Source organism: Emys orbicularis, chromosome 8 (assembly GCF_028017835.1).
Source record: "Emys orbicularis isolate rEmyOrb1 chromosome 8, rEmyOrb1.hap1, whole genome shotgun sequence".
NCBI lineage: Eukaryota > Metazoa > Chordata > Testudines > Emydidae > Emys > Emys orbicularis.
The window spans coordinates 113,478,565-113,494,361 of NC_088690.1; the positions used below are offsets into that span (position 1 = coordinate 113,478,565).

Consider the following 15,797-nt stretch of genomic DNA (forward strand, 5'->3'; position numbering starts at 1 on the left):
TCTCAGCCCCCCACTCTCAGCTCTGAACTCCTGCAGAGAGGCTGCGGCACAGCAAGCTGGGCCATGGGGTTCCCGTATTTCGGATTCCCAAAAAGAGGACACTGCCTTGGGGAGGGGGGGAGCTGGGGGTACAGCTGGGGGGGCTCGGTGGTGGGGTTACTCGCTGGAGACGGGGGCCAGTGTCACTCCCTGTCACGGTGGCTGGTGCAAGCCCAGGATGCAGCACCAGCTGTCAGTCAGCGCCTCCTTGCGGGGACCCCCCTCCCCAGGGCTGCGAGCGGGGCCTGGGTGGGCAGGAGCTGGCAGCTGCAGTGGCAGGGGAATGGACCAATCAGACACAGAGGCAGGGGTGGGACCAATCGGCGCTCTGCTCTGTAGAAAGCCTGGACATTGCCCGTTATTTGACGAACCCGCCAGCCAGAGAAAAGAGGCTCAGAAAAGGGGCAGTGTCCGGGAGCCCGGATGTAACCCTGCCTCTGGGCAGCTGGATTATTTGGGCTAAGCTCTGCCCAAGCCCATGAGATGGGCAGGGAACAGCTCTTGGGGCCTTGTTCCCGCCTGGGGGCAGCACGGTTTATACCACACACCATTAGCCTGTGGAACTCCCTGCCAGAAGAGAGCATTGGGGCCAAGAGAAAACTAGGCTTCAGGGCAGGCTCAGCTGTTGCCCTGGCCAGTGAGAACAGCCATTAACATTAGAGGTTTCAGAGTAGCAGCCGTGTTAGTCTGTATCCGCAAAAATAACAGGAGTACTTGTGGCACCTTAGAGACTAACAAATTTATTAGAGCATAAGCTTTCGTGGGCTACAACCCACTTCTTCGGATGCATATAGAGTGTCACTCTATATGCATCCGAAGAAGTGGGTTGTAGCCCACGAAAGCTTATGCTTTATTAACATTAGAGAGTAAAAACAGAAGGGCCATAGCCCTCCGGCTCCAGGGCAAGAGCCAGCTGCTAACTCTGTGGGCAGGTTCCCCCTCCCTGCCAGCTGCAGGGGTCTGGCACCTTCGTCTGCAGCAGCTGGCACTGGTCTCTGTCAGTGACAGGACCCGGGACCGGGCATTCCTGTGTCCCCCTGGAACAGCCCGCAGGAATCCCTAGGGCCCCCTCCTGCTCCTGTGGGAGGGGCTGGCCAGGGCGGGCTCAGACCTGGCTCCAACCTGCCGAGCTAATTGCCCCAGACCGGAGGGGCTGGACACGCCAGAGCTCCCCGAGCCGCTGGACGTGTCCCTCCCTGCACTGAGCCCTTCCCACACTGCAGGGCACTCGGGCCGAGTCCCAGCACACGGCCATTCTCTACAGAGCAGAGTCCGCTGCAGAGAGAACAGGGCCTCAGGGCAGACGGAGGGGGCACCCGTGGCATGGGGGCCATCGGTCCTCTAGGCCAAGCACAGGACCAGTCTGCTGCCTGATCTCCAGGCCTGGCTGGGCCCAAACACCTCCACCCTGGACTGTGAGACCCCCACACCCTCCCCGCCAGGGCTCAGACTCAGGTTTCTCCCTGTGTGTCCCTGGATGCCAGAGCAGAGAGAGCTCCTGCTCCCAGTGCCGCCTCTGCTGGCTGGGCAGGGGCACCATTCCCTCAGGGGTGCTCATGCCAATGCTCAGCTGCTGCCTGGGGCCCCCATGGGCCCATCCTGGCCCAGGAACCAGAAACGGAGCCCCAGCCCAGCCCAAGAGCCAGACGGTGGCATCCCGGCCCAGCCCAGCAGCTGGACGCAGGGGCCCGGCCCAGGAGCTGGACGCTGGGACCCAGCCCAGCCCAAGAGCCAGACGGTGGCATCCCGGCCCAGCCCAGCAGCCGGACGCAGGGGCCCGGCCCAGGAGCCGGACGCTGGGACCCAGCCCGGCCCAAGAGCCAGACGGTGGCGTCCCGGCCCAGGAGTCGGACGCTGGACGCAGGGGCCCGGCCCAGGAGCTGGACGCTGGGACCCAGCCCAGCCCAAGAGCCAGACGGTGGCGTCCCGGCCCGGCCCAGCAGCTGGACGCAGGGGCCCGGCCCAGGAGCTGGACGCTGGGACCCAGCCCAGGCCAAGAGCCAGACGGTGGCATCCCGGCCCAGCCCAGCAGCCGGACGCAGGGGCCCGGCCCAGGAGCCGGACGCTGGGACCCAGCCCAGCCCAAGAGCCAGACGGTGGCATCCCGGCCCGGCCCAGCAGCCGGACGCAGGGGCCCGGCCCAGGAGCCGGACGCTGGGACCCAGCCCAGCCCAAGAGCCAGACGGTGGCGTCCCAGCCCAGCCCAGCAGCCGGACGCAGGGGCCCGGCCCAGGAGCTGGACGCTGGGACCCAGCCCAGCCCAAGAGCCAGACGGTGGCGTCCCGGCCCGGCCCAGCAGCCGGACGCAGGGGCCCGGCCCAGGAGCCGGACGCTGGGGCCTGGCCTGTGATTCAGTCTCTTTTATTAAAATACCCAAAATCTGCATTTTTAAAATACCTGTAAACTAAAGTTGGCAGCTAGAGTTTCCAGCCCCCCTCTGCTCACAGCCTGGGCCATCCAACCCGTAATCCCAGGGCTCCTAAACTCCAGGCCAGGACACCAGCCCCACACCCAGGCTTGTCTCCTGTGTCATATAGCCCAGCACGGGGGCTGGAGGCCAAGAGCAGTTTGAAATGATCTCAGCCCAGCAGGGGACAGTGGCGCAGGGGCCTTGCTGGGGACTGGCCTAGCGGGGGAGCGGTGCCAGGGTCCAGCCCAGGATGGTGGCAGCGCGGGGCCTTGGAGAGGAGCCTGCGGAAGGCTCTGCGGAAGTGCCTGTTGAAGACGGTGTAGATGACTGGGTTGAGGCAGCTGTTGCAGTAGCCAATCCAGAAGAAAAAGCTGAAGAGGCGCTTGGAGATGTGGCAGCGGTCCCCGCACAGCGACTCCAGGCTGTAGGTGAAGAAGAAGGGGAACCAGCACAGGACAAAGGCACTGATCACCACGGCCAGGACAAAGGTGAACCTGCGCTCCCGCGCGTGCACCAGCCGTCTCCTGGAGATGGACATGCTCTGCTGCTCACTCCACCGCTGGGGGCCTCGAGCCAGTGCCCAGGAAGGCCTCCTGAGCCTTCTCGGGCTGGCACTGGCGCCGTTGTTCTCCTCCTCTGGCCACTGCCTGCAGAGACGAGCTGACCCCAGCTTGTGGGCATACTGGCTGCCCTGCTTTGTGCTTGTGTCCTGCTCTGCAGAGCTCCAGGTGGCAGTGGGCAAGCAGGAGCTGGCGCAGGAGGGGCGCTGGGCCATGCCAGGCCTGGCAGAGACGATGCCGGAGCACCTGTGCTTGGTGATGCGATAAATCCTGCAGTACACAGCGAGCATGATGAGGCAGGGGGCGAAGAAGGAGGCGGTGCAGGAGGCCAGCACGTACCAGGTATTCTTGTTCAGCAGGCATTCCCTGGCCTGCGGCTGGGCCGTGAACAGGGCCGGCACGGAGACCAGGCCAGCGATGGCCCACACGGCACCGATCGTGACCTTGACTCTCCCGGGGCTCCTCTGGAGGTTGAACCTGGTGGCCCTGGTGACGGCCCAGTAGCGGTCCAGGCTGATGGCACACAGGTGCAGGATGGAGGAGGTGCAGAAGAGCACGTCCAGCGCCAGGTAGAGGCTGCACCAGAGGCTGCCGAAGCCCCAGGAGCCCAGCAGCTCATTGGCCAAGGAGAAGGGGATGATGAGGGTGGCCACGAGGATGTCGGCTGAAGCCAGGGACACCAGGAAGAGGTTCTGCGGGGCCTTGAGGGCCCGGCTGATGAAGACAGCCACCACCACCAGCGCGTTGCCCAGCAGCGTGGCCAGGATGATGGAGAGCACAGCCAGCAGGATGAGCGCCGAGGCCAGGGGAGAGTGTGGGGCCGCCCCTGGCTGCCCTCTGCTGTCGTTTCCAGACGCGTTGAGGGGAGCAGCGGGGGCACTGGCCTTCTCCATCCCAGCTACATTCCCAGGCCAGGCCGGACCCTCCATGCAGGGAGCTGCCCGTGGGAGGGGGCAGCACCGCCCATGCCTGCCTGGCAGGCCCCAGCGTCCTCACCTGCCGACAGCCCTGTGTACGCCAGAGGAGCGGGGCCAGCCCAGCGCTGCCTGGGTGCCCAGATGGCACGGTGCCGCGGTCAGATGTCTCCAGTGCCCCAGGGGGAGGGGACGGTCCCAGCACGCAGCAGAGCCGGAGGGGGTCTCACCCAGGCGCTGGAAAGGTCTGTCCTCCCAGGGGCTGCTGCCCCCTTCCTTCCCGTCCCCGCCCGCTGGGGGAGCCGGCGTGCAGCGGGCCAGGGGCGTGCGGAGCCTGGCAGCACTGCTCCAGCACTCAGCAGCCTGGGCTCTGCCCCAGGACGGGAGGGAGGGGCTGACGTGACTGGCTGGAGCCCAAGCAGCTGCCGGCAATGGGGAGGAAGTTTGCTGCCAACATTTAAAGGGGCCGGGAGTTCCTGCCATGCCCCCTGCCCCCAGGGCACTGGGCCCATACTTGGGGGAAGGGGCAGAGCAGGAGGATGATACTGGGGCCTGGGCACAGTGGATGGGGGGGGAACAATACTCCAAGAGAGGGACTGGGGGCTACAGAGGGGGGATGATACCGAGGGGAGCGCAGTGGGGGGCTAATACCTGAGGTGTGGGGGAGGGGCTCAGGGAATGATACCAGGGAGGAGGGGCCCAGTGGGGGGATGATACTGGGGGAGTGCAGTGGGGGGACAATACCCGAGCGGGAGGGGCCCAGTGGGGGCTGCAGCACAGCTGGAAAGGGCCCCAAGGTGGGATTCTGCCTGGCTGACCCCCCATCCCCACACATTGGAGGAGGGTTGCCCAAATGGGGGGCTGGGGGCAGCTGGTCTGGTCTGGGCTAGGATGAGCGCACACTACCAGGCCTCTGGGGGGGGAAGCTGGGGGGGCACCGGGAGCTGGGCGGGGGGCATGGGGAGCTGGGGAGGGGGCATGGGGAACCGGGGGGCACGGGGAGCTGGGGAGGAGCCCTTTCCCTGACACTGCGGCGCGGGGAGGGCTCAAACTGTTTCCAGGGCAGCTCTCTGCCCGACAGGGGGCTGCTAAGGACCCTGGTCCAGCTGAGGTGCCGGTGTGCGCAGGGTAGGGTGGACCGGGCTCTGTGGCAGCCATACCCATCGTGCCAGGCGTGACGGGTGACAGCGAGTGGGCGGGAGGGCGAAAGGGTTGAATAGCAGAGGAGAAAGCCCCGTCCCCCAGTGGCCGAGGGGGCAGCACCCCCGGCGCCCGGCCCTGCACTGATCACCCCGGCAGGGAGCGAATAGCGAGGGGAAAACACTGCCAGGCGGCGCCTTTATTTACCCACATTTCACTCCAGACAGGACGGACAGACAGACAGACATCGCCGTGGCAACACATGCACCGCGGGCGCTGGTGAGCTACGGGACAGCCCGGGCTCTAGCTCCGGTTAGGTACCACGTCCTGCCACCAGCACGCGGCAGCTCCTGCCCCTCAGGTCTGCTCCGGCTGGGCAGCGCGAGGCGCCGACATGTCCTAGGGGTGCAGAGGAAACAGGCTCAGGGCTGACACAGCCACCTTCATGGGGCAGGCACCCCGGCCAATGCCCACTGCTGGGCCACCCTCAGCCCCCGCCTGGGCCCTGCCCTGCCCTGCCACCCTCCACCCAGGCCACCCGGGCCCTGCCCTGCCACCCTGAGCCCCTGCCACCCTCAGCCCCCGCCTGGGCCCTGCCCTGCCACCCTCCGGCCAGGTCACCTGGGCACTGCCCTGCCACCCTCAGCCCCCACCTGGGCACTGCCACCCTTGGCCCCCTCCTGGGCACTGCCACCCTTAGCCCCTGCCTGGTCACTGCCAACCTCAGCCCCTGCCTGGGCCCTGCCCTGCCGCCCTCAGCCCCCGCCTGAGCCCTGCCACCCTCAGCCCCCGCCTGGGCCCTGCCCTGCCACCCTCAGCCCCCGCCTGGGCCCTGCCCTGCCACCCTCAGCCCCTGCCTGGGCCCTGCCCTGCCACCCTCAGCCCCTGCCTGGGCCCTGCCCTGCTACCTTCAGCCCTTGCCCATGGCACTTCCCTGCCACCCTCAGCCCCTGCTTGGGCCCTGCCACCCTCAGCCCCCGCCTGGGCCCTGCCCTGCCACCCTCAGCCCCCGCCTGGGCCCTGCCCTGCCAACTTCAGCCCCTGCCTGGGCACTGCCACCCTCAGCCCAGGCCACCCGGGCCATGCCCTGCCACCCTCAGCCTCTGCCTGGGCCCTGCCCTGCCACCCTCAGCCCCCGCCTGGGCTCTGCCACCCTCACCCCCACCCGGGCCATGCCCTGCCACCCTCAGCCTCTGCCTGGGCCCTGCCCTGCCACCCTCAGCCCCCGCCTGGGCTCTGCCACCCTCACCCCCACCTGGGCACTGCCCTGCCACCCTCAGCCCCTGCCTGGGCTCTGCCCTGCTACCCTCAGCCCCTGCCTGGGCACTGCCCTGCCACCCTCCGGCCAGGCCACCCGGGCCCTGCCATCCTCAGGGCAGGCCCCTCTAGAAGCTCCTGGGCCCTTTCCGGGCTCGGGGTCCTTGAGGGTGCATCCATAAGAACATAAGAACATAAGAAAGGCCGTACTGGGTCAGACCAAAGGTCCATCTAGCCCAGTATCTGTCTACCGACAGTGGCCAATGCCAGGTGCCCCAGAGGGAGTGAACCTAACAGGCAATGATCAAGTGATCTCTCTCCTGCCATCCATCTCCATCCTCTGACGAACAGAGGCTAGGGACACCATTCTTACCCATCCTGGCTAATAGCCATTTATGGACTTAGCCACCATGAATTTATCCAGTCCCCTTTTAAACATTGTTATAGTCCTAGCCTTCACAACCTCCTCAGGTAAGGAGTTCCACAAGTTGACTGTGCGCTGCGTGAAGAAGAACTTCCTTTTATTTGTTTTAAACCTGCTGCCTATTAATTTCATTTGGTGACCCCTAGTTCTTGTATTATGGGAATAAGTAAATAACTTTTGCTTATCCACTTTCTCAACATCACTCATGATTTTATATACCTCTATCATGTCCCCCCTTAGTCTTCTCTTTTCCAAACTGAAGAGTCCTAGCCTCTTTAATCTTTCCTCATATGGGACCCTCTCTAAATCCTTAATCATTTTAGTTGCTCTTTTCTGAACCTTTTCTAGTGCTAGAATACTTTTTTTGAGATGAGGAGACCACATCTGTACACAGTATTCGAGATGTGGGCGTACCATGGATTTATATAAGGGCAATAATATATTCTCAGTCTTATTCTCTATCCCCTTTTTAATGATTCCTAACATCCTGTTTGCTTTTTTGACCGCCTCTGCACACTGCGTGGACATCTTTAGAGAACTATCCACGATGACGCCAAGATCTTTTTCCTGACTCGTTGTAGCTAAATTAGCCCCCATCATGTTGTATGTATAGTTGGGGTTATTTTTTCCAATGTGCATTACTTTACATTTATCCACATTAAATTTCATTTGCCATTTTGCTGCCCAATCACTTAGTTTTGTGAGATCTTTTTGAAGTTCTTCACAATCTGCTTTGGTCTTAACTATCTTGAGTAGTTTAGTATCATCTGCAAACTTTGCCACCTCACTGTTTACCCCTTTCTCCAGATCATTTATGAATAAATTGAATAGGATTGGTCCTAGGACTGACCCTTGGGGAACACCACTAGTTACCCCTCTCCATTCTGAGAATTTACCATTAATTCCTACCCTTTGTTCCCTGTCCTTTAACCAGTTCTCAATCCATGAAAGGACCTTCCCTTTTATCCCATGACAGCTTAATTTACGTAAGAGCCTTTGGTGAGGGACCTTGTCAAAGGCTTTCTGGAAATCTAAGTACACTATGTCCACCGGATCCCCCTTGTCCACATGTTTGTTGACCCCTTCAAAGAACTCTAATAGATTAGTAAGACACGATTTCCCTTTACAGAAACCATGTTGACTATTGCTCAAGAGTTTATGTTTTTCTATGTGTCTGACAATTTTGTTCTTTACTATTGTTTCAACTAATTTGCCCGGTACCGACGTTAGACTTACCGGTCTGTAATTGCCGGGATCACCCCTAGAGCCCTTTTTAAATATTGGCGTTACATTAGCTAACTTCCAGTCATTGGGTACCGAAGCCGATTTAAAGGACAGGTTACAAACCTTAGTTAATAGTTCTGCAACTTCACATTTGAGTTCTTTCAGAACTCTTGGGTGAATGCCATCTGGTCCCGGTGACTTGTTAATGTTGAGTTTATCAATTAATTCCAAAACCTCCTCTAGTGATACTTCATCCAGACCCATATGAGGTTTGCCAGGCACATGGCCCGGGAGCAGGGCCTGAGCTGGGCCCGCCTGGTTCCTGGCCAGGGCAGGCTCCTCAAGGCTAACAGGCAGCAAAGGAGACGGCAGGTACCTGGGAGCCGCTGGTGTCCTCCTGGCTGGGGAGAGACTTCTGGGGTGTGTGGAATGCCTGGGAAGAGAGCACAGAGCACACAGCACAGGCCTCAGAGCCAGCGCCAGCCCGCGGGCAGGGTGAACCAGCCTGACCCGGTGTGGGTCCTCAGAGCCCCCCCCCCCCCCCATGGAGAACCAGCCTGACCCGGTGTGGGTCCTCAGAGCCCCCCCCCCCCCCCATGGAGAACGAGCCCGTCCTGGTGTGGGTCCTCAGAGCCCCCCTCCCCCCCCCCATGGAGAACCATCCCGACCCAGTGTGGGTCCTCAGAGCCCCCCCCCCATGGAGAACCAGCCTGACCCGGTGTGGGTCCTCAGAGCCCCCCCCCCATGGAGAACGAGCCCGTCCTGGTGTGAGTCCTCAGAGCCCCCCCTCCCCCCCCATGGAGAACCAGCCCATCCCGGTGTGGGTCCTCAGACCCCCCCCCCATGGAGAACGAGCCCGTCCTGGTGTGGGTCCTCAGAGCCCCCCCTCCCCCCCATGGAGAACCAGCCCGTCCCGGTGTGGGTCCTCAGAGCCCCCCCCCCCATGGAGAACCAGCCCAACCCAGTGTGGATCCTCACTCAGAGCCCCCCCCCCCCCATGGAGAACCAGCCCAACCCAGTGTGGATCCTCACTCAGAGCCCCCCCTCCCCCTCCGAGAACAAGCCCTGCCTGGGCATGGGGTCCCTGCTCAGAACCCCTCCCACCCCTCCCAGCACTGAGCATCCCATCAGGGCTGGTTACCTTCTTGGCGGCCTGGATCTCCTCCGTGGACTTGGACCGGCCTTTCCCGCCCTGCTTCTGGGGGGAGCTGGGCGGCTGCTGGGGACACAGGAAGGGCCCGTGTCTTACAGGGGGGAACACTCACCCCACAAGACCCTCAGCCGGCCCTGGCTGGCCTGGCCCAAGCGTCGCTGCACAGGGAGGCCTGGCCACATGGCGGAATCAGCAACTGGCTCCAGGTGCAGGTGGCTCGGGCGGGCACCGGCTGTCAGGGCCCCTTTCAGCCAGCACTGCTGCTCCTGCAGTCACACTGGGCTGGGTGCCTTGTACAGAGCATTGCGGAGCACTCAGCAGCCATCCCATAATGCGCCCGCAGCAGCTGGCAGCACCAGGGACAAGCAGTGTGCACCTTAGGGCACTGGGGTCAGCGCTGACCTTGGGGGGCCCTGCTCCCTCCACTGGAGCCCTCTGTGACGTTACACCCCATATTCTTCATAGAAATATTGTCATGATACGAATATGGCATAACTAAGATATGTTTTATACTAGATGGGTCATGTGAGGTATCATTGGAAAGTTATGATTGACTGTATACGTTTATCCAGTGTGTCTGCGTGTCTAATTTCTGTATCTAAAGTTAGGAATATTGTCTATGTAACAATTAAAACGGTGTGCTCGGGAAACGCCCACCAGACAGTAAGCAATCAGCCTTAATGGACCATTAGGAAAAGACAATGAGTCTTCGAAGATGTGGATCCCCCATCTTCCCAGGAGTTCCTTCCCTGCAAATAAACCTTGTCTCATGGTTGCTCTGACACCTTGGCCACTGCTGGTACTTTTCCATTGGAAACAAAGGCTTCCCGCCTTATGTACATTCTATTTAAAGCTGGGAAGCAAGGCATTCAGGGCTCTCCATTTGCCTCCCCTCCCGAGAAGAAAGATTGCTGAAAGCTCCTGCAGAAACCAAGGGACTAAGCTATGCTATGGGAAGGCAAGGGATGAGTCCAGGCTGAGACCAGGGATCTCTAGCCCGTAAAGAGACATAACTGGAATTCTGAGCTGCAGAAACTCTACAACCTTCCTAAACAACACTTAGAGTGAGAAGTTACTATGTGTGACCTGTTTCTGTAGCGTATTAAGCTTAGTTTGTGTGTTTTGTTTTATTTGCTTAGTAATCTGCTTTGTTCTGTTTGCCTTCCCTTATAATCACTTAAAATGTACCTTTTGTAGTTAATAAACTTATTTCTTGTGCATTTCAAAACCCAGTTTGTGCCATTCATACCTGAGGAGGGAAAAAGCGAGGGGGAGATTTTTATGAGCTTGCGTTGTGCAGATCTCTCTGTACAGCACAAGACAATATTATTCTGGGTTTACACCCCAAAGGAGGTGTGCACGTGAGTGCTGGATAAATCCCTGAGCTGAATCTTCCCACACAGAGTTGATTTCAGTCTGTGTCTGCAGCTGGCCGTGGCCTTACCGGTGTGTGTCCTGGAGAAGGCTCGAGGTCTTGGCACAGCAAGGACAGGGTGAGGAAACCCAGGCTGGTGGAACAGGTGGACGCAGTGGGACCCCAGCTCATCAGGTGGCATCCCAGACACAGGGTCCAACCCGTCACCCCCCCACACACACTGCAGCTGGGCTGCGCTGCTGCCAGAACCCCATGCTCCTTCCCCCGCAAAAGCCCAGCCTGGGTCCAGGGCCTGACGGGTGCTGCGGCGACCTCTGCCAGTCTCCCCCCAGCCTGTGGTACCTTTGTGCCGGGCTCCATGGCTCCCTGCTCCCCAGTTGCACTGAGGACTCACTCTGGCGCAGCAGAAGGCGCTGTCCCGGGGTCCTGCAGGAGAAAGGCCTGTCATGGGACTAGCAGAGACTGCCAGCTCTCCCTGCTCCCAGCTGTCTGCCCGTCTGGCCTTGTGGGCGAGGGACCGGGTCGGGCTCAGGGACTCAGTTCAGTTCCCAGCTCCACCACAGATTGTGCGACCTTGGGCCAGTCCCTGGACGTGTCTGGGCTCAGCTCCTGTCCTGTGACAGCGAGATGATAACCAGCTCATGTGTCTCAACTGCAGGGCGATGCTGCCAGGGCCGGGCCTGCCTCCCTGCACCCAGGCACCGCCACAATCCAAGCAAGGACAGCCCAGCCGCTGAAGGGTTCCAGTGAATGCACCTGGCCTGGAGGCCAGCAGCACAGAGGGAGCCCAGCTGTGGGGCCGGACAGAGCTGCTCGGACCACAGGGCGGGGACAGGCTGTTTCTGATCAGCAAGTGGGCCCCCCTGCCTCGGGGGGGGGGCAGGAACTCCCAGCCAGCCCTGCCCCCAGTTCCACCCACCTGACAGGATGGCCTGGCGCTCCCAGCGCACAGCAATCTGGCGAGCAGTGCCGCCGGGAATAACCTGCACTGTCCTTGGTCCTACCCGGCCCCCATGTCCCTGGCTCCCGGCCAAGGTTGTTCGCTGCGGGTGAGCCTGGCCCAGGGACAGCTGCCGCATGGTACCGTGGAGGCCATCGCCATGGGGATAAGGAGAGCTTGCCAGGGCAACTCTGCCTGGTACCTAGGCCCAGGGGGGCACAGCAGGATGGGGCGAGCCCAGATCCCACCGTGGGGGAACCAGACCCCGTCAGGCCCGGCAGCCTGCAGAGCTAGTGGGATACCCAGGGCGAGTTAATCCCTCCCTCCCCCATTTCCCCAACCTTTGGCACTAGGGCATGGCATGCCCGGGGCACTGCCGCGCTACCCTCACTGGCTCGTGGACCTGCCCCACAAGTGCCCTGGGGAGGTGGGCGGATCAGATGCCCCCCAGGATCCAAGGAAAGTCACAATGCAGATTGGCAGCAGCACCCCCCAAAGTGCCCCCCCTCCCGCCAGCTCCACGGGGAGAACCGAGCTGCCCCAGGACCTGCCCAGTCCAGGCGGGTGCCAGGCTGAGGGGCCCTTGCACAGAGCAAGGGGGAGGCAGCCTCGGGACCAGGGCGCCTGGTCAGTGAGAAAACAGGTTCCTCGCCCATGTCCCAGCCATGGGCGTCCTCCCCACTCACTCACCCCTGCTGGGTGCCTGTTCCAAGCTGCTCCAGGCTGGCAGGGCAGCCCTGTCCCCCCTGCCTGCACACCCCACCGGCCAGCAGAGCCAGCCTCTCCAATGCTCCGGTGCAGCCTGGTGCCCGCTGCGCGGCATGGGGCACGTTGGCTGGGGGGCTCAGCACAGAGTAGCGCCATTGCTCAGTGAATATAGGACCCACCCAGACTCTCTCTCCTGCTTCTCGGGGGCAGAGCAAAGGGTCAATATGCAGTCCCTGCCCCAGGAATGAGGCTGCAGCTGCCTCTGGGCTGGAACACAGCGGTTACTGGTCAGCACATGGGACTGTGCTCAGCCGCTTAGGCCGGAAGTGAAGTTGAAATCTACAGGGAGAATGGACGGTAGAATAAGGCCCCACCTCCTGCAAACTCCTTCCCCACCCCGGCCAGGCACCACAGCACCCCCTAGCACCACCCTGAGGCCCTGCGTCAGACCCCGCCCCGCTCCCTGCAGCACAGCGCCCCCTAGCACCGCCCTGGGGAACAGGGACAGACCCCGCCCCGCTCCCTGCACCACAGCGCCCCCTAGCACCGCCCTGGGGAACAGGGACAGACCCCGCCCCGCTCCCTGCAGCACAGCGCCCCCTAGCACCGCCCTGGGGAACAGGGACAGACCCCGCCCCGCTCCCTGCAGCACAGCGCCCCCTAGCACCGTCCTGGGGAACAGGGACAGACCCCGCCCCGCTCCCTGCACCACAGCGCCCCCTAGCACCGCCCTGGGGAACAGGGACAGACCCCGCCCCGCTCCCTGCAGCACAGCGCCCCCTAGCATCGCCCTGGGGAACAGGGACAGACCCCGCCCCGCTCCCTGCAGCACAGCGCCCCCTAGCATCGCCCTGAGGAACAGGGACAGACCCCGCCCCGCTCCCTGCAGCACAGCGCCCCCTAGCATCGCCCTGGGGAACAGGGACAGACCCCGCCCCGCTCCCTGCAGCACAGCGCCCCCTAGCACCGCCCTGGGGCCCTGGGACAGACCCCGCCCCGCTCCCTGCAGCACAGCGCCCCCTAGCATCGCCCTGGGGAACAGGGACAGACCCCGCACCGCTCCCTGCAGCACAGCGCCCCCTAGCACCGCCTTGGGGAACAGGGACAGACCCCACCGCGCTCCCTGGCCCCGCTCCCTGCAGCACAGCGCCCCCTAGCACCGCCTTGGGGAACAGGGACAGACCCCGCCCCGCTCCCTGGCCCCGCTCCCTGCAGCACAGCGCCCCCTAGCACCGCCTTGGGGAACAGGGACAGACCCCGCCCCGCTCCCTGCAGCACAGCGCCCCCTAGCACCGCCCTGGGGAACAGGGACAGACCCCGCCCCGCTCCCTGCAGCACAGCGCCCCCTAGCATCGCCCTGGGGAACAGGGACAGACCCCGCCCCGCTCCCTGGCCCCGCTCCCTGCAGCACAGCGCCCCCTAGCACCGCCCTGGGGAACAGGGACAGACCCCGCCACGCACCCTGCAGCACAGCGCCCCCTAGCACCGCCCTGGGGAACAGGGACAGACCCCGCCCCGCTCCCTGCAGCACAGCGCCCCCTAGCATCGCCCTGGGGAACAGGGACAGACCCCGCCCCGCTCCCTGCAGCACAGCGCCCCCTAGCACCGCCCTGGGGAACAGGGACAGACCCCGCCCCGCTCCCTGCAGCACAGCGCCCCCTAGCCCCGCCCTGGGGAACAGGGACAGACCCCGCCCCGCTCCCTGTGACACAGCGTCCCCTAGCCCCGCCCTGGGGAACAGGGACAGACCCCACCCCGCTCCCTGGCCCCGCTCCCTGCAGCACAGCGCCCCCTAGCGCTGCCCTGGGGCCCTGGGACAGACCCCGCCCCGCTCCCTGCAGCACAGCGCCCCCTAGCGCTGCCCTGGGGCCCTGGGACAGACCCCGCCCCGCTCCCTGTGACACAGCGTCCCCTAGCACCGCCCTGGGGAACAGGGACAGACCCCACCCCGCTCCCTGGCCCCGCTCCCTGCAGCACAGCGCCCCCTAGCGCTGCCCTGGGGCCCTGGGACAGACCCCGCCCCACTCCCTGCACCGCAGCGCCCCCTAGCACCGCCCTGGGGAACAGGGACAGACCCCGCCCCGCTCCCTGCAGCACAGCGCCCCCTAGCATCGCCCTGGGGAACAGGGACAGACCCCGCCCCGCTCCCTGGCCCCGCTCCCTGCAGCACAGCGCCCCCTAGCACCGCCCTGGGGAACAGGGACAGACCCCGCCCCGCTCCCTGCAGCACAGCGCCCCCTAGCCCCGCCCTGGGGAACAGGGACAGACCCCGCCCCGCTCCCTGTGACACAGCGTCCCCTAGCCCCGCCCTGGGGAACAGGGACAGACCCCACCCCGCTCCCTGGCCCCGCTCCCTGCAGCACTGCGCCCCCTAGCGCTGCCCTGGGGCCCTGGGACAGACCCCGCCCCGCTCCCTGCAGCACAGCGCCCCCTAGCGCTGCCCTGGGGCCCTGGGACAGACCCCGCCCCGCTCCCTGTGACACAGCGTCCCCTAGCACCGCCCTGGGGAACAGGGACAGACCCCAGCCCGCTCCCTGCAGCACAGCGCCCCCTAGCGCTGCCCTGGGGCCCTGGGACAGACCCCGCCCCACTCCCTGCACCGCAGCGCCCCCTAGCACCGCCCTGGGGAACAGGGACAGACCCCACCCCACTCCCTGCACCGCAGCGCCCCCTAGCACCGCCTTGGGGAACAGGGACAGACCCCACCGCGCTCCCTGGCCCCGCTCCCTGCAGCACAGCGCCCCCTAGCGCTGCCCTGGGGCCCTGGGACAGACCCCGCCCCACTCCCTGCACCACAGCACCCCCTTGCACCGCCCTGGGTCACTGGAGATGCTCTGATGAGGGGAACGTGCCCTCTCGTGAAACCCCCAACAGCCCAGCTCTTTGCAGTATCACCTGCGTGTTCTCTGCTGCCCCTTGCCCCTCTGCATGGCCAGTCACGCCCCCACCCCTGCCTACCAGACCGGCCGTAATCCCTGGGCTGTGCAGCGGGTTGCAGGCGGCTGGTTCCCTCTCCCACTCCCCATTCACACGCAGCCCGATGAGGTGCTGTCACATGCAGACGAGGGCAGCCAATGCGGAGCAGCCACCTCCTCAGCCGTCCTTAGCATGCAAAGCAGCACCACAGCCAGCAAGCTGGCGTGGCCTGGGGGACTCTGGGCTCCCCTCGCAGCCCCATATCTGCCCCCAGCCCCCCATTGGGCACGGGGTCCAGCTCCCAGGAGATGCCGCCCGTCCAGTCAGACCGGGCACTGGGGACTCCTGGAGCCTGGGGCTAGCGCACGGGCTCTCACTTGCTGGGAGCAGCCAGGCCCTGCTCCAGCCCTGGAGCAGCTGAGGGTTTGGGGTTTGCTTACCCGCACTTCTGGAGCTAAACGGGGGCAGCTGTCTGGCAGAGACCCCAGTGAGGTGCATCTAAGGGCCACCCCAGGGATGCTGCTCCTGCCCTAACCCTCCCCATCCTCCGCGTCCTGACGCGCCACCAGCCACCATCCCCCTCCCCACTGGCAGGTTACCCCAGGGAGCCTCCTCCCGCAGGCAGCTGCCAACTCTCCACGGCCCCCTGTGCGCAGACATAGGCAGTGCTGGTCTGGGGGTGCAGGCTCCCATCCCCCCGTTGTCCCCATGGCGAGGACTGGTGACAGAAGCAGAGG

General features: G+C 63.8%; 1 protein-coding gene across 1 annotated transcript; it reads right to left on the reverse strand.

Moving 5' to 3' along the window:
* Window positions 1-2,618: 2,618 nt before the first annotated feature.
* LOC135882831 (alpha-2Db adrenergic receptor-like) lies at window positions 2,619-3,938 on the reverse strand. Its single transcript, XM_065409860.1, has one exon. The coding sequence runs from the start codon at window positions 3,936-3,938 to the stop codon at window positions 2,619-2,621; it is 1,320 nt and encodes a 439-aa protein (XP_065265932.1).
* Between the last annotated feature and the right edge of the window lie 11,859 nt (window positions 3,939-15,797).

What these genes read in the sequence shown, in the direction of transcription:
- LOC135882831 (XM_065409860.1), bottom strand. Translation starts at nt 3,938, where the DNA reads ATGGAGGGTCCGGCCTGGCCTGGGAATGTAGCTGGGATGGAGAAGGCC.